This window comes from Diabrotica virgifera, chromosome 1, assembly GCF_917563875.1.
Source record: "Diabrotica virgifera virgifera chromosome 1, PGI_DIABVI_V3a".
Lineage (NCBI taxonomy): Eukaryota > Metazoa > Arthropoda > Insecta > Coleoptera > Chrysomelidae > Diabrotica > Diabrotica virgifera.
In genome coordinates, this window is record NC_065443.1 from 75039365 (window position 1) to 75061849 (window position 22485).

At 30.2% G+C, this 22485-nt stretch overlaps 1 protein-coding gene across 2 annotated transcripts in view; it reads left to right on the forward strand.

The window, feature by feature from the left end:
- The first annotated feature begins 296 nt into the window (after positions 1 to 296).
- Positions 297 to 22485, forward strand: part of LOC114339102 (fatty acid synthase) — a 172838-nt gene continuing 150649 nt past the window's right edge. The window contains exons 1-4 of one of the 2 annotated variants that reach the window (XM_028289735.2): positions 297 to 392; positions 9756 to 9916; positions 9977 to 10165; positions 14283 to 14519. In XM_028289735.2, the coding sequence (XP_028145536.2) occupies positions 9784 to 9916; positions 9977 to 10165; positions 14283 to 14519 (559 nt within the window). In that variant the 5' untranslated portion in view covers positions 297 to 392; positions 9756 to 9783. The remainder of the gene's footprint in view (positions 393 to 9755; positions 9917 to 9976; positions 10166 to 14282; positions 14520 to 22485) is intronic. The other variant, XM_028289736.2, reaches the window with a different exon arrangement.

The window sequence follows — 22485 nt, forward strand, 5'->3', positions numbered from 1 at the left end:
CGTCCTCATTTCCTATATGTTCATATACCATTAACGATTTATCCAAATAAGAGTGTTTTAGAACAGATATCGTTGGACCAATACCCATTTTTCATACACTACCTCAGTAAACCGCAACTCAATACAATCTTTATTCTATTTTTTAATTGTACGCCATTTGCACTTCAATTAGCATTAAAGATAAAATATTAACAATGTGTCGTAAAATATGAGATTAAAATGTTATAAGGGAAGTCATAAAAATATACAAGAACATAAAAATATACAAGAACATCTTTAATATTCTTAGCTACCCATAAAAATCCAAATTGTTAGTTGGTGTCGGCAGTAGTAATTGTGAGAGAAGGGTATTTAGTTGTACTAGGATTTTGGATTGGTGTTGTTCACTCAAGGTAAGTTTCCTTTTTTAAGTTACTTTCTTCAAAGTGTAGGAAACAGAGGTTGAATCTCGCAAACTCGACACAAGTTTGGTTTTATTTTTTTTTCTGGTATATCAAGGGGTGCTTTTAATGAGACTAACTTTTTCTTAAAAGATTTCGCCCGGAACACCCATTTTCATCCCTTTAAGGAGGGTAGTCTGTGGTTTTTGCGAAACGTAGTCCTTCCTGTACGTTTTTGCCAAAAATTCCTTAATAGAAATGTCAAGAGGAATATATTTCCTAGAATTTATTCCGCGACAGCATATATCATCACCCACCGGTTAGCGGGGATGGCGCCCTAAAGTTGACAAGTTTTTAAAAAAGATGTTTTTAAAAAAATTATTTTTCCCTAACTGTATTGGGAATCAAAAAGAAACCCTGCGCTAATTAAACACAAATAAGTGGCTGATTTTTTGGTAAAGGTTTCATTTAAGGGCGATTGTCCATTTTTTAATTGCAGGGTGTTAAATTTTAAAAAAACCCGCTTTTATACCATCTGAACCGCTTATGCTAGCGTAAAAAAACTTTCAGCGATTACCCGCGTTATTTACAAATTTTGTATAATGTACCCCCATATTTTCTTCAGAACCAGTCAAAAAAGAAGGAAAATGAATAAAACAAAATATGCTAAAATTGATTTTGGGCCACCACTGTGGCTTTAGGGTGCAAATAAAGTAAAATATCTATAAGTCATAATATGTAGCAGATAGTGTGTTCTTTGATTTGCCATACGTACGTTATCAATAAAATGAATAGGTGACGAAAAAAAAAACAAAAATTTGAGCCCGCAAAAGGATTTCTGAGATTTACGGCGCCACTGTGCCGTAACAATTGCTTATACGAAAAAAATGCATATAATCTTATTTATAGAGCAAATAGTGCTCTTTAATTTTGTATAAGCTTTGTTTAAAAAAAATAGATAGGTAATGAGAAAAGCGTAAAAACATGCTCGCCAAACTCATTTTCAGAGATAGGAGTAGTTTCCGCAAGGATGTTGTAATAACCATATATATTTATGAAAAACCCTATTTATGGAGTAGGAGGCCCATATGAGTCAAAAAGCGAAAATTTTTTTTTTCAAACCCCCGTTTTATTTTTAGTTTTTTGGATACAGCAGTTGTATTAGGAAATCGCTTTTGGTGTCCATGCATGGGTAATAAGAACGTGCACAAAATGATATAGAAGCATTAATAAGAGGCATGTTGTGTGAAGGATTCCAAGAAAACCACTTTCTTTAATAATTCTCTCTTTTTTTGGGATGGTTCTGGAGAAAAATGGGGTGCATTATACAACTTTTTTAAATAACACCAGTACATGGGTAATCGCTGAAAGTTTTTTTACACTAACATAAGCGGTTCAGATGGTATAAAAAGGGTTTTTTTTAAATGTAACACTCTGTAATTGAAAAATGGGCAATGGCCCTTAAATAAAACCTATTCCAAAAAAATCAGACACTTATTTGTGATTAATTGTCGCAGGGTTTCTTCTTGATTCCCATTACAGTTAAAGAAAAATATTTTTTTAAAACATCTTTTTTAAAAACATATCAACTTTATCAACGGGGGGGACGCCGCCCCCCCCCCCCGACATGTGCCCCGACATTTTTTGCAAAAACGTGCAAGAAGGGCTACGTTTCGCAAAAACCACAAACTACCCCCTTTAAAGGGATGAAAATAAGTGTTCCGGTGCGAAATATTTTAAGAAAAAGTTAGTTTTATAATAAGCACCCCTTGATATACCAGAAAAAAAATAAAACCGGACTTGTGTCGAGTTTGCGAAGTTCCACCTCTGTTTCCTACACTACAGGGTGTTTCAAAAAGGTATGTCATAAATTAAATCACGCATTCCGGGGGCAAAAATAAATTGATTGAATCCAACTTACCTTAGTACAAAAGTGTACACAAAAAAGTTACAGCCCTTTGAAGTTACAAAATGAAAATCGATTTTTTTTCATATATCGAAATCTCTTAGAGATTTGTCGTTGAAAATGGACATGTGGCATTCTTATGGCAGCAACATCTTAAAAAAAATTAAAGTGAAATTTGTGCACCCCATAAAAATTTTATGGGGGTTTTGCTCCCTTAAACCCCCCCAAACTTTTGTGTACGTTCCAATTAAATTATTACTGTGACACCATTAGTTAAACACAATGTTTTTAAAACTTTTTTGCCTCTTAGTACTTTTTCGATAAGCCAGTGTTTATCGAGATATTTTGAATATTTGTCGAATCCACCACATATGTCAATAATCTGAAAATTTATTTATAATTTACATTTTTAGGTATATTTTAAAGAAGAAGCCACATCTCGATAAAAGGTGACTTATCAAAAAAAGACTAAGAGGCAAAAAAGTTTTAAAAACACTATGTTTACCTAATGGCACCACAATCATAGTTTAATTGGAACATAGACGAACATTTGGGGAGTTTAAAGGAAAAAAAACCCCCATAGAATTTTTATGTAAACATATTAAAAAGAAGCCGCATCTCTATAAAAATTTGCTTATCGAAAAAATACTAGGAGGCAAAAATGTTTTAAAAACGTTGTGTTTAACTAATGGTACCACAATAATGAATTAATTGGAACGTACACAAAAGTTTGGGGAGATTTAAGGGAGCAAAACCCCCATAAAATTTTTATGGGGAGCACAAATTTCACTTTAATTTCTTTTTAAAATGTTGCTGCCATAAGAATGCCACATGTCCATTTTCAATGAAAAATCTCTAAGAGATTTCGATATATGAAAAAAAAACGATTTTCATTTTGTAACTTCAAAGGGCTGTAAATTTTTTTTGTACACTTTTGTACTAAGGTAAGTTGGATTCAATCAATTTATTTTTGTCCCCGGAATGCGTGATTTAATATATGACATACCTTTTTGAAACACCCTGTATAATACTGATAACCATAAATTAGCATTAGGATCTGTTATTCTTGTTTCTTTTTCACTACAGGGATTGTGATGTACCTGTTTCATCCTTAGGAGTGTGTTATGACAATTTCTTGTGATCTTGGTATAGCTATTTTGTATCTCTCATTACAGCCAAATTTTTTCCCGTAATATTTATTTTTCCATCTTGTAGCCATGCTTTTCCATTATTTTTGTAACCATACAAACATAAAATAAAGCATACAAATACGGTTATTTCACATTATAAGAATTTGACCGTACGATGGTTGAACTTTACAGAGTGGCTCGAGGATTTTTTCTCCCTTCACCGAACGTTTCAAGCGGTAAAACGATAAAGATTCCATATGATTGCTCAAGCCACTAAGTAGATGTTAACCTAACCATCGCACGATCAAAATTCTTATAATGTGAAACAGCGCATACAAATGAAAAATCGAAGACGATCTCAACAACAGACAAGAGAGTACAGGAAAACTACTCCAGGTACTTACTAAATAGAGGATTCCTCAACAACAAAGAAATATCAAGGAAAATGATGATGACAATATTGAAACAATATATAGGCCAACGTTAACGTACGGAGCAGAAAACTAAATCTTAAACACAAGACAATCTTAAATACAAGAGTAGGAGACAAGCAGCAGAAATGAAATACCTCAGAAGAAAGATAGGGTCTAGAAAGACAGACAGACTCAGAAATGAAGAAATAAAAAACAAAACTTAAAATAAATCATTTACTTGACACAATAAAGCAGAGAAAATTAGCATGGTTCGGTCATTTAACACGGATGGACACGAATGAAAGAAAGAGTCAAATTCGAAAGAAAAAAATGTACCTACCTATATTTGTGTTTCATAGATTATAAAAAAAACGTTTGATAAAGTCGAAGTACGAAAAACTAATAGTTCATAATATGGTGAGACCGCTCCCGTTTGAAAAAATTTCTGATTCGGTTTCTTTATGGATTCCTATTCAAAAATATCTACTTTTAGCCTAATAATATAAAAAAAAGTCAAAATATAAATGCGTACAGGTTAAAACAAATTTTATATCAAAGTTTAGGTGGGTACAAAAGATATTTTCAAGAAATAATAGGGATCATTGTTTAAATAATTAAAAAGGGGTCATTTTTGCAAAAAAAAATACGTTTTTAACTGCTGAGGTAATTCACTTATTGATGAAGGTCTATGGGATTTTTTTCTGCAAAGTTGAAGGGTAAATATTTCACACAAGACTTACTAAATTAAATTTGACCCCCTATTTATTTAAATAATTGTATATAAAACTTTAAAGACAAATTTGCCCATAATTATTTTTAGAGTTTTAAATAAGCAGTATAAAATATCTTATTTTACAGACTAAGTTGCACTATGTTACCAGTATTAAGCATAAAAAAATTGGTCGAAAAATATTTAATATTTTTTGAGATATTGAATTTGTTTGTTAAATGTTACTATATTTTCAATTGCAAAAACGCGGTTGTTGCCAAAGAAATATTTACCTGCTTAAGATCTCATTATTTTTATTTTGATGTATGTTTTCGATAAATGTATTGATAAATTCAAATTTCAATTAAACTCTCCCCTAAAATGGCATTTGAAAATTATTCAAATTTGTTTATAATTTGTTTTTATAATAACGTCGGGGGATTAAGTATTTTGAAATGCAGTTTCCATAATTGGGTTCCTGGGAATTTTTTACTAATTAACAAAATTTTTTTGTCGTTTCTCCCTCTTCTTTTTTTCTTGGAGCTATGTTACTACGGGCCCTTTTAGGGTTAAATTTTATTAAGAATGTCGAATCTCTGAGTTGTAGATTCTAGACCTAAAAATATTAAGATTTAACTAACATCTCTTAAATAAAATGTGGCTACTTACTGAGTTACAGGGTGTTTCATTTAAAAATTTAAAAATTATTGTTACCAAGCACTTTAAAACTATTCGACGTATCCTTATCATACTTGGCAGAAAGTGTGGCTATTATACACCCTACTAAATTGTGATTAATAAACGTTTCTAGCTAGTGCCAGAGGTGCACCACAAGGGATAGTGAATGATTGACCCTTCCCAAATTCTACGACACTGAGTGAATTACTATTTTAGCGAAATTTTTCGATTCTCCAATACTTTGTATGTAAATAACTTTATTGGTATCGATAAAGTCATCAGTTTGAGAGATATTGGAAGTTTAAAATGAATGAATGAATGAATCAAAATAACTATGCCATTTCATTTTTAGCGTCCAATATCTAGAAAACTAATGACTTAATTGTTACCAGTAAAGAGTATATTATTTACATAGAAAGTATTGGAGAATCGAAAAATTTCGCTAAAATAGTAATTACCTCAGTGGCGTAGAATTTGGGAAGGGTCAACCATTAACTATCTCCTGTCGTACGCCTCTGGTAGTAGCTAAAAACTTTTATTTATCACAATTTAGTTGACTGTATAGTACCCACACTTTCTGCCAAGTATGATAAGGATACGTCAAATAGTTTGAAAGTAGTTGGTAAAAATAATTTTTAAATTTTTAAATAAAACACCTTGTATCTCAGTAAGTAGCCACATTTTATTTAAGTGATTTTAGACCAATCTTAATATTTTTAGGTCTAGAATCTACAACTTAGAGATTCGACATCCTTAATGAAACTTAACCCCAAAAAGGGCCCGTAGTAATATAAATCCAAGAAAAAAAAAGAAGAGGAAAAAAAGACAAAAAAAATTGTTAATTAGTGAAAAATTCCCAGGAAGCCAATTATCGAAACGGCATTTCAAAATATTTAATCCCCGCGACGTTATTAAAAAAAAACAAATTATAAACACATTTGAATAATTTTCAAATGCCATTTTAGGGGAAATTTTAATTGAAATTTGAATTTATCAATACATTTATCGAAAATATACATAAAAATAAAAATAATAAGATTTAATACAGGTGAATATTTCTTTGGCAACAACCGCGTTTTTGTAATTGAAAATAGAGTAACATTTAATAAATAAATTTAATATCTCAAAAAATATTAAATATTTTTGGACCAATTTTTTTTATTAATACTTATAACATAGCGCAACTTCTTCTGTAAAATAAGATATTTTATAGTGCTTATTTAAAACGCTAAAAATAATTTCTTGCAAATTTGATTTTAAAGTTTTATGTATAATTATTTAAATAAGTAGGGGGTCAAATTTAATTTAGTAAGTCTTATGTGAAATATTTACCCTTCAGCTTTGCAGAAAATAATCCAATATACCTTTATTAGTAATTTAATGACCTCAGCAGTTAAAAAAAATATTTTTGCAAAAATGACCCCTTGTTAATTAATTAAACAATGATCCCCTTGTATGATTTGGATACTTTCTTGAAAATATCTTTTGTACCCACCAAAACTTTGATATAACATTTGTTTTAACCTGTACGAATTTACATTTTGATTTACATGTAGTGTAATTTTATTTTACTAGACTATTTAAACAAATACAAAAGATCACCCTTTTTTGACCCGAAGAATATTTTTTTAGGTTTTTTGGGTCATTCTAAACAAGAAAGGTATTTTATGATTTTTCACAAAAATTGATAGTTTTCGAGTTATCGCGATTTAAAATCTAAAAAATGCGAAAATACGCATTTTCAAGGCTTACAAACTCATATTTAAATTAGTATTTTTGAGGTTTCCAAGTACTTGAATTGTAGTTTAAACATTAGTTTTCAAGATTCTGCAGACTTATCGGGTCTAACTTCAATTTACACCGTTGTTTTTTAATTGTTAATTATACATGTCCATCCGATTTTTTGCCGGTGCGGCGGGCACTATTTCCAAAAATCGACTATTTTCCCCCGAAAAATAATTTTTTTAGATTTTTCGTGACATTCTAAATAAAATAGGTTTCCTGTCATTTTTCTCAAAAGTTAAGAGTTTTAAAGTTATAAGCGATTTAATGCACATTTTCAGATTTTAAATCGCTTATAGCTTTAAAACTATTAACTTTTGAGAAAAATGACAAGAGCTCTATTTTATTTAGAATGTCTAAAAAATCTAAAAAAAAATATCTTTCGAAGGAAAATAGGAGATTTTTATAAAAAGTGCGAGCTGCACCGGCAAAAGAATCTAATGGACACGCATAATTAACAATTAAATAACAACGGTGTAAATTAAGTTAGATCCGATCAGTTTGCAGAATCTTGAAAATGAATGTTTAAACTATAACTCAAGTACTTGGCAAGCTCAAAAATACTAATACAAATACGAGTTTTTAAGCCTTGAAAATGCTTATTTTCGCATTTTTCGCATTTTAAAGCGCCTATAACTCGAAAACTATCAACTTCTGAGAAAAATTACATGATACCTTTATTGTTTAGAATGACCCAAGAAACCTAAAAAATATTCTTCGGGTCAAAAAGATGATCTCTTGTATTTGTTTAAATAATTTCTCCTCAAAAATTCCGCCCGGCACCCTTCAGATTTGTTTAAAGGGGACATTTTTGAATAGGAATCCACAAAGAAACTGAATCAGAAATTTTTTCAGACGGGAGCGGTCTCACCACATGGACTATAAGAGAATGTTTACAAAAAATCGATTCCATTGATATGAACATAATACATGAACTCAATGTGTGCTAGGAGGAAATATTTGCACGAGCTCTAGATGACGCAAAAGAAGGCATTAAAAGTCAACGGAAGAATTGTTAATAACATCCAAAATGCCAATGATATGGTATTAATTGCGGAAAGCGAACAACAACTACAAAACCGACTGAACAAGGTAGTGAGTGAGGATGAAAAATATGTCCTTAAAATGAATGCAAAGGAATCAAAAATACCGGTAATCACGAAAAATATTACTCTAAACATAAACATGTTAAGGGGGCAGACGTAAAATCTAGGTCCAATGCTATTTAAATGCATTCATTTTTTCCGAATCCTGAGAAAACTAATAAATATTTTTGAAAAATTTAAACGCAGAATGAGGGCCAAAAGTCCCTGAAAACTTATATAATGTTTATTTGAATAAGTTACAGTGGTGAAAAAAAAAAGAGAAAATTTAGTGTGATTTTTAATTTCAAATATTTCGTTCAAAAGAAACTTTTTGTTTATTCTAAGGGACTTTCGGCCCTCTGTAATAATGTAATCTTTAATTCTGCGTTCAAATTTTTCAAAAATGTTTATTAGTTTTCCGAGGATTCGAAAAAAAATGAATGTAGCATTGGACCAAGATTTTACGCCTATCTCCTTAAGTATTATGATTATATGGGATTTAGCCACAATTATTGGTGTAATGAAAATGATATTTTTAATGAACTAATACTTGAGGTTTCGATTTTCGCTCCAGAAATCGTCCTCAAAAAAGATTATTGTAAAAATTGTGAGAAGATTTTATAACCAAATTTTATGAGGTTGTGTATATTTTTAAAAATTGACATACCTGGCCTAGATCTTATAGGCTACAGCAAGTGTGTGATTGAAAACCTTGTTTGAGAATCATACTATTACCTGTAACCCTAGCGATGCCAAATTCTGGCCGTTTTTGTGTTTTATTTTGTGTTGATTTGTTTATGTAATCTGTATCATAGATGTGATTGTGTGAATTAAGTTTTCTAAATTTTTTGTACATAGAAAGAAGTGTGTTAATGTGTTGTGTGTTACATATTATGTATTGTTGCTTTTTAGTTTAAGCGTTGTATTCTTGAGGGATCTTGCCATTTTGTATTTTAGTTTATTTATTGTTTTAGTGTGAATCCGACGACAACATATACAGTTTTAATGCTTAATAACTTTATAGGTCTGGATCCCGCGTACCAAAAAAGTTGATTAATAGCAGCCTGAAAATTTGTTAATAGCTTAACGATGTCTAGTCGGACAAACTTTGATGTATGGGAACACTGGAACAGGGAAAGTTTTATTTGTGTAACAGGTTACAGGTTTCGAACGTCAGACTACGAAAACGCCCCATGTATTTTGTCGGACAGAACTTCAAATTGATTTGTTACCCTTTCATTAAACTCTCATGCAAAAATCAGACTGCTATTTATCACCTACATAATTCCTGTCATTTGAAATGTTCTACGTGTCGGACTTATTAAAACGCCCAATATATTTGTCGGACAAAAACTTTTTAATATATTGTATAAAGTTTGCTATTGAATAAACTTAAAAATAGAGTGCTAGTTTTCATATTCATAAACTTATCAGGGTGAGGATGACACGTTCCACAATTAAAATCACGTTCCACAATTAAAACTTCTTCTTTTCCAGTGTTCCCATAGATCAAAGTTTGTCCGACTAGACACCGTTAAGCTATTAACAAATTTTCAGATTGCTATTACATAATAAGCTTTTTTTGGTACGCGGGATCCAGGCCTATTAGGTTTTGTTAATTTATAATACATATTATGCATTAAACTGATTTTTAATGTTTACAAAATTTAAGTTTTCAGATTAACTCATATTAAGCCAACATGAAAGATCAAGACGAAATTGTTATATCTGGAGCCTCAGGCCACTTCCCAAATTGCAGCAATTTTGAAGAGTTAAAGGAAGCATTAATTGGTGGCTATGATTTACTATCAGATTCACCCCGCTATGATTTAAGTAAGAAAAGACTATACTATGCATATGTAAAAGGTCATGCATTTATTTTTTTCTCTTTAGGTTTCAAAGGCATTTCAGGGCGAACGGGGCAAGTGAATGATATTGATAAATTTGACGCTTCATTTTTCGAGATGCATCCAAAATGGGCTGAGTATACTGATCCACGCCATAGAATTCTATTGGAAACTGTGTTTGAGGCCATCATTGATGCTGGATATAATCCAAAGGAACTCAGAGGAACAAAAACAGGTACATAATACAATATTTTTATAAACACTTTATTAGTAATTCTAGCAGTAACCATCTTCTTCTTCTTTACGTGCCATCTCCGAGACGGAGGTTAACAATCATTATGGCTATTCTGATCTTAAATGCTGCTGCTTGGAATAGTTCGATTGATATGCATCCGTACCATTCCCTCAAGTTACGCAACCATGAGATTCTTCCCCTTTCTACACTTATCTTGCTCTGAATTTTCCCTGGTATATGTATACAGGGTGTTTGGTAAAGAATGGGCCATAACTTATCCTTAGATTATTGAGCTTAAAATAGGTCGATTTAAGCTAACTTACCTTAGTACAAAAGTTGATAATAACCGAAATACAAGGTGTCAAAGTTAAACTTTGATTTTATTTATTTTTGAATATTTCCTGACAGGCATGGGACATCAACTTGAAATTTAGTAAGTGGTGCTGATATTGTACAATCTACTAAATTATGTTAAACAAACGTTTCTGGCTACTACTAGAGGCGTACAACGGGGAAACGTGAATGGTTGACCCTTCCAAATTCTACGCCACTGGCGGAATTGCTATTTTAGTGCAATTTTTTTATTCTCCAGTACTTTTTATGTAAAAAATATACTCCTCATTTGTAACGATAAAGCCATTAGTTTTCGAGATATTTGAAGCTAAAAACGAAGGAGCATAATACATTAATCAAAATAAGTGTGCCTTTTCATTTTTAACTTCAAATATTTCAAAAACTAATAACTTTATCGTTACGAATAAAGAGTATATTATCTGCATAGAAAGTATTGGAGAATCTAAAAATTATGCTAAAATAGCAGTTTCATTTGTCGTACGCCTCTGGTAGTAGCCAGAAACGATTATTTAACATAATTTAGTAGGGTGTACAGTACCTACACTTTCTGACAAGTATGACACGGATAATATGTCAAATTATTTTAATGTATTCTTTTTTTTTAATGATTTTTTCTTTATGTAAAACTTTAAGCATTATGTGTGCCCGGTACTATAAAACTATTTGACATATCCTTATGGTACTTGGAAAAAAGTGTGGGTATTGCACACCCTACTAAATTATGTTAAATAATCGTTTGTGGTTAATACCAGAGGCGTACGACAGGGGAAAGTGAATGGTTGACCCTTCCCAAATTCTACGCCACTGATGAAACTGCTAATTTAGCATAATTTTTAGATTCTCCAATACTTTCTATGCAAATAATATACTCTTTATTCGTAAAGATAAAGTCATTAGTTTTCGAGATATTTGAAGTTAAAAATGAAAAGGCACACTTATTTTGTCTAATGTATTATGCTCCTTCGTTTTTAGCTTTAAATATATCGAAAACTAATGGCTTTATCGTTACGAATAAAGAGTATGTTTTTACATAGAAAGTATTGGAGCATCAAAAAATTGCACTAAAATAGCAATTCCACCAGTGGTGTAGAATTTGGGAAGGGTCAACCATCCACGTTCCCCCGTCGTACGCCTCTGGTAGTATCCATAAATGTTTGTTTAACATAATTTAGTAGACTGTATAATACCAGCATCACCTACCAAATTTCGTGTTGTTGTCCCATGCTTGTCAGGAAATATTCAAAGATAAATAAAATAAAAGTTTAACTTTGACACCCTTTATTTCGTTATTATCAACTTTTGTGCTAAGGTAAGTTAGCTTAAATCGACTTATTTTAACCTCAGGAATCAAAGGTTAAGCTATGGTCCATTCTTTACCAAACACCCTGTATAATGAACTTTGTTCATGCACTTGCACTTGAACACTGCGTGAACGTTAACGCGTAGACAATACCTCATAGACCTATTTTATATGTTTTAAACTTTTAGTTTAAATAAGCTGTTCTCAGTTATGATTTGTTTTATAATTTTACATTCCTTATTCATTATTAGAATATAAAGAATATAATACAGAAGAATGAATTATAGAGAGGTGGGAACGAAACGTACAGAGATCTATTTTCGGAGGTAAAAACACGGAAGACGGTTGGCAAAGAAGAATTGGAAAGGAAAGCGAGGACCAGGAAGGCGAAGGATTTCCTGGCTGAAAAATTTACGTACGTGGTTTAACACAACAACCACAAATAATTTTCGTGCAGCAGTGTGCAAAGTACAGATTGCCATGATGGTCGATAACATCCGAAACGGATAGGCACTACAAGAAGAAAAAGAAGTGTCTATGAAATTTGATTGGTAAAAAATGGGTGAAACTTGCTAAATAAAGTTTTTTTATTAAGCAGTGTTTAAAAATATTGAAATTTTCGATTTCTTTTATTTATGAAAGTACATACATAACTCAAAAATACTCCCTGAAAATTTCAGATTGATTTTTAGCAAAATTACCGAAAATACAGCATGTTGAATATCGCTTTGACTCGCTTGCAGCATGTTCGTGCCAGGGCACTTGAGCGTAGTGAGCAACGGTCAAGAGCTGTTCCCATTATCTTTTGTAAATTACTCCGCGATTCAAAAACATCTTCCGGTGTGCATTACTTTACGACTTGATAGGCAAAAAAGAAATTGAAAACAAAAGTTGACAATACTTTCAGCGCGTTTTTCTCAACACTTCTTTTTTCAAAGGCGGTAGACATTGTAACTCAAAAACTACTTAACCGATCCACCTGGAGTTTTGTAGATATTTTCTTTAAACATTTCATGAGGTATTGCTGTCGAGATATTTATTGTTTTATGCTTATTTTTTGTTTAATATTAATAGATATGTTAATTTTCATTCTTTTTTTGCAAAAAATTCGTTGTTTTGTTTTCTGAGTGATACCAAAAAGTCAAAAATAGTTAAAACTAAATAAACTTGACAGCGTTACCTCGAGAAACTCATAAGCTAATAAAATATTTTTGAATTATTTGTTAAACATGAACCAATGACGAGTTCTGTTGCCCACCGCAAAGTCCATTGTTTTATTTTCTGAATTTCTGTCTGAATATGCTATGAATTGTACTGAATATGTTTATTTAATTTAAAAATAAAATAAATCCACCATACTTTCAAAAAAAAATTCAAAAATGTGCTTGAAATGTTGATTTCAAACCCTACGCTCCCCCCTAACCCTTAAGGATAGCTGTGACAGCATTCTGGTAGGCAACCCATGCAAGTAATATTTGTCTACATAAGAAATTTAATAAAAAAAAAATTCAGATGGGTGAAAGTTGACCTAGTTTCGGATCTTAGACTATACAGTGAGCACGTAAAGGTTGGAATAAATTCATTTTCTCGAGTATAAACGATTTTGGAAAAGAATCCCGAAACAGGTCAATTTTTATTTTTAAATTACGACTTATTGGCATATATACCATACTAGTGACGTCACCCATCTGGGCGTGATGACGTCATCGACAATTCTTTTAAATGGGAATAGGGGTCGTGTGATAGTTCATTTGAAAGTTAATACAATTCTATATTCAGTAATATAACCATTAACACAATTATTTATACAGGGTATCCAAAAAAAAATTTTTTTTGGAATAAATTTACTGACATAAAAAGGAGAATGCAAGTAATTTATTTAATTTAAAATACATTTCACTGTCCTCAGAAAACAGAAAAAAACGTTTATTTGAGAAAAAAATCATTGCTTTTCGCTTAAATTAAATGTTCAAACTGTCAAAAGGAAGGTGAGTGGCTACTTTAATACTGAATTTAAGCAAAAAACAATATTTATTTGTCAAATAAACATTTACTATTTTCTGATAGGAGTGAAATGTATTTTGAGTTAAATAAATTACACACATTCTTCTTTTTATGTCAATAAATTTAATTCAAATTTTTTTTGGACACCCTGTATAAATAATTATGTTAACGTTTATACTACTGGATAGAGAATTGAATTACCTTTCAAACGAGCTATCACACGACACCTATTCTCATTTAAAAAAATCGTAGATGACGGCATCACTCCCAGATGGGTGACGTCACTAGTATGATATATATGCCAAAAAGTCGCAATTTAAAAATAAAAATTGACCTATTTCGGGATTTTTTCCAAAATCGTCCATTCTCGGGAAAATGAATTTATTCCAACCTTTACGTGCTCACTGTATAATAGGCTTCCAGTCTGTATATAATTACAATAGATTCATGTATTTTTAGGTGTGTTCGTTGGCATGGCCATGGCTCTCATATCTGAAGAAAACACAAACGTCCGAGACTCCGAAGGACATTCTTTTATGGGAAACAGTCCTTTTCACGCTGCCAATAGAATCTCGTACAACTTTGATTTTAAAGGACCCAGCTACACCTTGGATAATGCCTGCTGCACTTCTTTATTTGCTTTAACGAACGCCTTCCGCCTACTTCAAATTGGAGATATTGATTACGCTATCGTTGGTAAGAAATTCAGTCTAATTTTATACATAGTTTTTATCTTAACATATTTCATGTTTTGAATATTATGATTTGTCTTATAATTTCATATTCCTTATTACACCAGTTAATAGGGAAAAAATCGTCGATTTCACGTAAAAATGTTAAGCAGGGCTTTGAAGGTGCTAAACGGTAGATGAGAGATAACTTATGATTATTCCCTGAAGACGTACAGCTAATTTTTCTTCTTCTTTTTTTTAAACAGTTACAAAGAATGAAAAACTCAGTTTTTTTGGCTATAAAATGTTTCTTGTGCATTTTAGAGAAAAATGTTTCAAATAAATATTGTAGACCTTAAAAAGTTCTTTAATTTGGTGGGACACGTATTGAAATATACAAACAATTGACCTAGATAATTGTAAAAAACCCTCATTTTTGCACTAATTTATAAATATTAATAACTTTAATTTTTGCATAATAATGTATAATTTAACTACTTTAAATTATGCTATTTAATGGATTATTTAAGTGTGCTAAATTTCAACCAGATCGACCAAATAGTTTATAAGTTATTCAATTTGTTTATACCAGAGGGCAATTGTTTAAACAACTGTTCTTGCCCTAACAGTGACTCTAGAGATATTTTACAAATCGCAATAGATTATTTGAGACTATAATTTTAAGATGTATTGAAAATGTTTTAAAATTTTATCAAAATTGTTATTAATAAAACGGTATGAAGAAGACCCTACTTTTTAGGTTATAAACAATTAGAATAACTTTGGCAGATTTTATGTTACACGCTTGTATGTAGGCTCACTAAAAAGCTGGTGAAAAAATACACGTTAAAATAGTAAGAAGGATTTTATATGACCCATAGAAATCAAGTTAGAATTTTTTTTTCAATAAATCATATTTCCATTGTTTATAAACATTAAGAGCTGAAAATTGAACAAGTCGTTTAAAAGAATCTATATTTTATGACCCACTTCATAGATTGCATATGCAGTGAAAAAATAAAAAGTCATGACTCGTTAAACTGATGGTACTCGTGAAACACCGCCAACGAATGTAAAGGTTTTATTTAATAGCTTCGTTTTATTTTTTAGAATGGAATCCCAATTTGAAACAGGTTGAAAAAATTTGCAGTTTGCTATGACTTACTTTAATTAGTAAAATATAAGTAATTCTTACGACATTATTGTAAAATTAAAGTATATTATTTATATAAATATACAATAATAACTATAAATTAATCCAATATATTATTTTTAATTTGATAGTATTTTAAAAAGGTAAGTTTAATTCTATTATAATTCCATTTAATGAAACTATTAATATTTTATCTAGGTAGACATCTAATTAGTATAAACAAAGTTTTTATTCGTTTATTTAAATTAAAATTAGTAACTACTTAATTACTTTTTTAATTTTCTATTCCCACTTTCTAAATAAATGGTTTTAAAATAAATTTTGAAAAGATTTTTTGTAGGTACTTAACAAAAAAGGTTTATGCAAGTTGTGATACATGATTTTCCTCTGATCATCCATAATAAAAAAATACAGTGCTTTTTAAATAAAACTATCCACCTTAATACGTTGACAGACAGAACGTCTATAGACGTCCAATTTCCATTGATGGAATGTGACACATCGTCTATAGACGTTGTATTTTTCCCTATTCTACTATGCAAAATACATAGTGTCACAACACTTGCTTATACATTTGACGCACTGTCCGTCAACGTGTTAAATAACTTTTGAACCACTGATTTTTAGAAAAATCCCAAAAACACGTCAAATAATAGTTGACAGAGGAGACATTATACCATACTTAAGCTTGCCGAGAAAGGCACCCTCTCACCCCCATATCATCCCTTAATTTTTTTTAAATTACTTCCACCTTTTTTTATTTTATATTTGGATTCTCCTCTTTGTACTGAATTCAAAAATGTATAACACATGATGCAGTGATTAGTTTATGAGAAAAATAAATACAAAAACAAGGAAACTGGATTAAAAAAAATTATGTTTTTAACAATATTATTACATACAAACATTTAGAATCAAAATTTCACTTCCAAAAATTTTAACAATATTTATTCAAAATGACTTCTGAAATTTTTAATAATTATTATTGTTAAAATTTTTAACAATTATTGTTAAAATTTTTAGTAGCGAAATGTTCATTCTTAATGTTATAAAATTGTTAAAAGAATAATTTTTATTCAATCCAGTTTTCTTGCTTTTGTATTTTTTTCTCATAAACTAACCACTTTAAGCATCAAGTGTTATACATTTTTGAAATCATAACAAAGAGTAAGTAGAATACAAAGTTTTCAATAAAAAAATGTGGAAGTAATTAAAAAAAATTAAAGGATGATACGGGGGGTGAGAGGGTGCCTTTCCCGGTAAGGTTAAGTATAGCACAATGTCTCCCTCTTCAACTATTATTTGAGGTGTTTTTGCGTTTTTTTTTTTCTAAATATCAGTGGTTCAAAAGTTATTTGAGATGGATAGTTTTATCTGAAGAGCACTGTATATTCAAATTTATTGATTTGGTGACACAAACAAATTAAGTAGTTGTATGATTAAATTAATTATTATATTGATACATTTATATTTTGAATATTACAATTGCTAAAATAAATTTGAGGTTCAGTTTTCAATATCCCTGTCTTCTTTAGACGTCTTCTTAGAAATATTTAATCTGTTAATTAATTTATTAATGCGGCGGTGTCTGATAAAAATACAATTCTGACTGCGTTAGTAGAATCTGCTGCAAAATGCAAAAAAAATAATCAAAATACAACATTCGTAACCTTTGACCAACCACTCTATGGGAAAGCTCGCAGTATAATTGCAAATGTAGATATAAATGAGGATCCTCATAATTTGTCATCGGTTATTGTTAGACTTGGTGTATTTCATGCTCTGAGCTCATTTTTAGGTGATATTGGATATATTATATTGGATATTTATATATTATTACTTGATTTCTATTGGTCATATAAAATTATTTTTTCTTTTTTAATATGTATTTTTTCACCAGCTTTTCAGTGAGCCTACATGCAAGCGTAGTGTGACGTAGAAACCGTCAAAGTTATTCTAATTGTTTATAACCTAAAAAGTAGGGTCTTTTTCAAACGGTTTTTTTAATACCAATTTTAATAATATGTAATTTTTTTTTAATATATCTTAAAAATAGAGTCTCGAATAATTGATTGCGATTTGCTAAATATCTCTAGAGTCATTGTTAGGGCAAGAGCAGTTGTATAAACAATTGCTCTCTGGGATAAACAAATTGAATAACTTATAAACTATTTGGTCGATCTGATTGAAATTTAGCACACTTAAATAACCCATTAAATAGCATAATTTCAAGTAGTTAAATTATATACTATTATGCAAAAATTAAAGTTATTAATATTTATAAATTAGTGCAAAAATGAGGGTTTTTTACAATTATCTAGGTCAATTGTTTATGTATATGAATATGAGTATAATCAAATTAAAAAACTTTTTAAAATCTACAACACTTATTTAAAATATTTTTCTCTAAAATGAACAAGTAACGTTTTATAATCAAAAAACTGAGTTTTTCATTCTTTGTAACTGTTAAAAAAAAGAAGAAGAAAAATTAGCTGTACGTCTTCAGGGAATTATTATCAGTTGTCTCTCATCTACCGTTTAGCACCTTCAAAACCCTGCTTAATATTTTTTCGTGTTTTTTTCCCTATTAACTGGGGTATATTCATTATTATAGCATGAGAGCTGTGACATTTTTGAGTAGGTATTTTAGGCAACCTGAAAATTTTTCAGGTGACTCTTCCATGATAGCCTAATACAGAAATGCCGGTCTGGCTGGAGGGTAGCGGTTATTTTCCCCAAAAATTCTCCCCCAAATAAAAAAAGGGTAAAAATTGTTATTACAAAAAATATCATTGACGTGACTTTAAGTAAATTTAACTATTCAACTATAAAGGAAATAAACAGGCAAGGCGATTTGAAGGCGATTTTAACTCTGCAAGATACTTTTTATTAATTAATGGAAAATAATACGTACTATACAGTAGATTTTGCAAACATGATAGAAAAAGACCAATTTATTATTAGGTAGAAAAGTATTATTATATATGGGTAGAAAAGTATAAAACTATAAACTAAATTAATTCTGTGTCCGAATCTTGTACTTCTTCTTCAAACTCCTCATCTGAGCTTAAATATGCATTCTCTTCTTCTTCGCCAGACTCCCCTGGAGATTCCCCTTCTACATGATCTGTAAATTGTTTTAGTAGGTATGTATTTAGAATTAATTAAAAATTAATTAGTGATTAATTAATTGAGTTGCTACGTATTCTCTGTCCTTCCTTTTATACGGAATGGGAAGACGATGTCTATCCTGGTTGAAAAATTTAAAGTAGTGGAGTGTAAAAACAACAATAGAACTCTTCAGAATCGCTACAGACAGAATAAAATGGGCCGTAATGATCGCCACTGTCATGAAAGGATGAGGCACATGAAGAAGCAGAAGATTGAGTTAACTAAAAAAAAAATCAGTTATAAAAAGAACATGTATGTAAGCTTACCTTCAGCAATATATCTGAAATTATCTTTGGTTCGCTGATAAACTATACCATCATAAACTGGTTGAGGCAAACAATCTCCCTCAAACCAATTAAAATCTAATTTATCCATATTTAGTACCTATCCATCCATTTCCGTTAGGTGTTAAAGAACTGGGGACTTGCCAATGCGTTTCGCCAAATGCTCGTAATATACTGAGTTCTTAGCAGATGTTTTCTCAATTCGGCTTTGCACGGCGGCAAAGTAGAGGGATCACATTTTTCAATATTTTATTAAAAGGCTCATTTTCTTATTAGACTTATAATTTCGGCAGAATGTTTGAAATCGTGCTGTGTTAATATTTTATAAATTTTTTGTACCATAAATTTCGCACACAAATTCTTCCAAAGTTTCGAAAATTTCATCGCGCGTACCGGTAACGTGGACAGCTCCAAGATCCGTTAATGCTTTCTGATAAATTATTTTTGTTTTTATACTTTCTAAATAAATGGTTTTAAAATAAATTTTGAAAAGATTTTTTGTAGGTACTTAACAAAAAAGGTTTATGCAAGTTGTGATACATGATTTTCCTCTGATCATCCATAATAAAAAAATACAGTGCTTTTTAAATAAAACTATCCACCTTAATACGTTGACAGACAGAACGTCTATAGACGTCCAATTTCCATTGATGGAATGTGACACATCGTCTATAGACGTTGTATTTTTCCCTATTCTACTATGCAAAATACATAGTGTCACAACACTTGCTTATACATTTGACGCACTGTCCGTCAACGTGTTAAATAACTTTTGAACCACTGATTTTTAGAAAAATCCCAAAAACACGTCAAATAATAGTTGACAGAGGAGACATTATACCATACTTAAGCTTGCCGAGAAAGGCACCCTCTCACCCCCATATCATCCCTTAATTTTTTTTAAATTACTTCCACCTTTTTTTATTTTATATTTGGATTCTCCTCTTTGTACTGAATTCAAAAATGTATAACACATGATGCAGTGATTAGTTTATGAGAAAAATAAATACAAAAACAAGGAAACTGGATTAAAAAAAATTATGTTTTTAACAATATTATTACATACAAACATTTAGAATCAAAATTTCACTTCCAAAAATTTTAACAATATTTATTCAAAATGACTTCTGAAATTTTTAATAATTATTATTGTTAAAATTTTTAACAATTATTGTTAAAATTTTTAGTAGCGAAATGTTCATTCTTAATGTTATAAAATTGTTAAAAGAATAATTTTTATTCAATCCAGTTTTCTTGCTTTTGTATTTTTTTCTCATAAACTAACCACTTTAAGCATCAAGTGTTATACATTTTTGAAATCATAACAAAGAGTAAGTAGAATACAAAGTTTTCAATAAAAAAATGTGGAAGTAATTAAAAAAAATTAAAGGATGATACGGGGGGTGAGAGGGTGCCTTTCCCGGTAAGGTTAAGTATAGCACAATGTCTCCCTCTTCAACTATTATTTGAGGTGTTTTTGCGTTTTTTTTTTTTCTAAATATCAGTGGTTCAAAAGTTATTTGAGATGGATAGTTTTATCTGAAGAGCACTGTATATTCAAATTTATTGATTTGGTGACACAAACAAATTAAGTAGTTGTATGATTAAATTAATTATTATATTGATACATTTATATTTTGAATATTACAATTGCTAAAATAAATTTGAGGTTCAGTTTTCAATATCCCTGTCTTCTTTAGACGTCTTCTTAGAAATATTTAATCTGTTAATTAATTTATTAATGCGGCGGTGTCTGATAAAAATACAATTCTGACTGCGTTAGTAGAATCTGCTGCAAAATGCAAAAAAAATAATCAAAATACAACATTCGTAACCTTTGACCAACCACTCTATGGGAAAGCTCGCAGTATAATTGCAAATGTAGATATAAATGAGGATCCTCATAATTTGTCATCGGTTATTGTTAGACTTGGTGTATTTCATGCTCTGAGCTCATTTTTAGGTGATATTGGATATATTATATTGGATATTTATATATTATTACTTGATTTCTATTGGTCATATAAAATTATTTTTTCTTTTTTAATATGTATTTTTTCACCAGCTTTTCAGTGAGCCTACATGCAAGCGTAGTGTGACGTAGAAACCGTCAAAGTTATTCTAATTGTTTATAACCTAAAAAGTAGGGTCTTTTTCAAACGGTTTTTTTAATACCAATTTTAATAATATGTAATTTTTTTTTAATATATCTTAAAAATAGAGTCTCGAATAATTGATTGCGATTTGCTAAATATCTCTAGAGTCATTGTTAGGGCAAGAGCAGTTGTATAAACAATTGCTCTCTGGGATAAACAAATTGAATAACTTATAAACTATTTGGTCGATCTGATTGAAATTTAGCACACTTAAATAACCCATTAAATAGCATAATTTCAAGTAGTTAAATTATATACTATTATGCAAAAATTAAAGTTATTAATATTTATAAATTAGTGCAAAAATGAGGGTTTTTTACAATTATCTAGGTCAATTGTTTATGTATATGAATATGAGTATAATCAAATTAAAAAACTTTTTAAAATCTACAACACTTATTTAAAATATTTTTCTCTAAAATGAACAAGTAACGTTTTATAATCAAAAAACTGAGTTTTTCATTCTTTGTAACTGTTAAAAAAAAGAAGAAGAAAAATTAGCTGTACGTCTTCAGGGAATTATTATCAGTTGTCTCTCATCTACCGTTTAGCACCTTCAAAACCCTGCTTAATATTTTTTCGTGTTTTTTTCCCTATTAACTGGGGTATATTCATTATTATAGCATGAGAGCTGTGACATTTTTGAGTAGGTATTTTAGGCAACCTGAAAATTTTTCAGGTGACTCTTCCATGATAGCCTAATACAGAAATGCCGGTCTGGCTGGAGGGTAGCGGTTATTTTCCCCAAAAATTCTCCCCCAAATAAAAAAAGGGTAAAAATTGTTATTACAAAAAATATCATTGACGTGACTTTAAGTAAATTTAACTATTCAACTATAAAGGAAATAAACAGGCAAGGCGATTTGAAGGCGATTTTAACTCTGCAAGATACTTTTTATTAATTAATGGAAAATAATACGTACTATACAGTAGATTTTGCAAACATGATAGAAAAAGACCAATTTATTATTAGGTAGAAAAGTATTATTATATATGGGTAGAAAAGTATAAAACTATAAACTAAATTAATTCTGTGTCCGAATCTTGTACTTCTTCTTCAAACTCCTCATCTGAGCTTAAATATGCATTCTCTTCTTCTTCGCCAGACTCCCCTGGAGATTCCCCTTCTACATGATCTGTAAATTGTTTTAGTAGGTATGTATTTAGAATTAATTAAAAATTAATTAGTGATTAATTAATTGAGTTGCTACGTATTCTCTGTCCTTC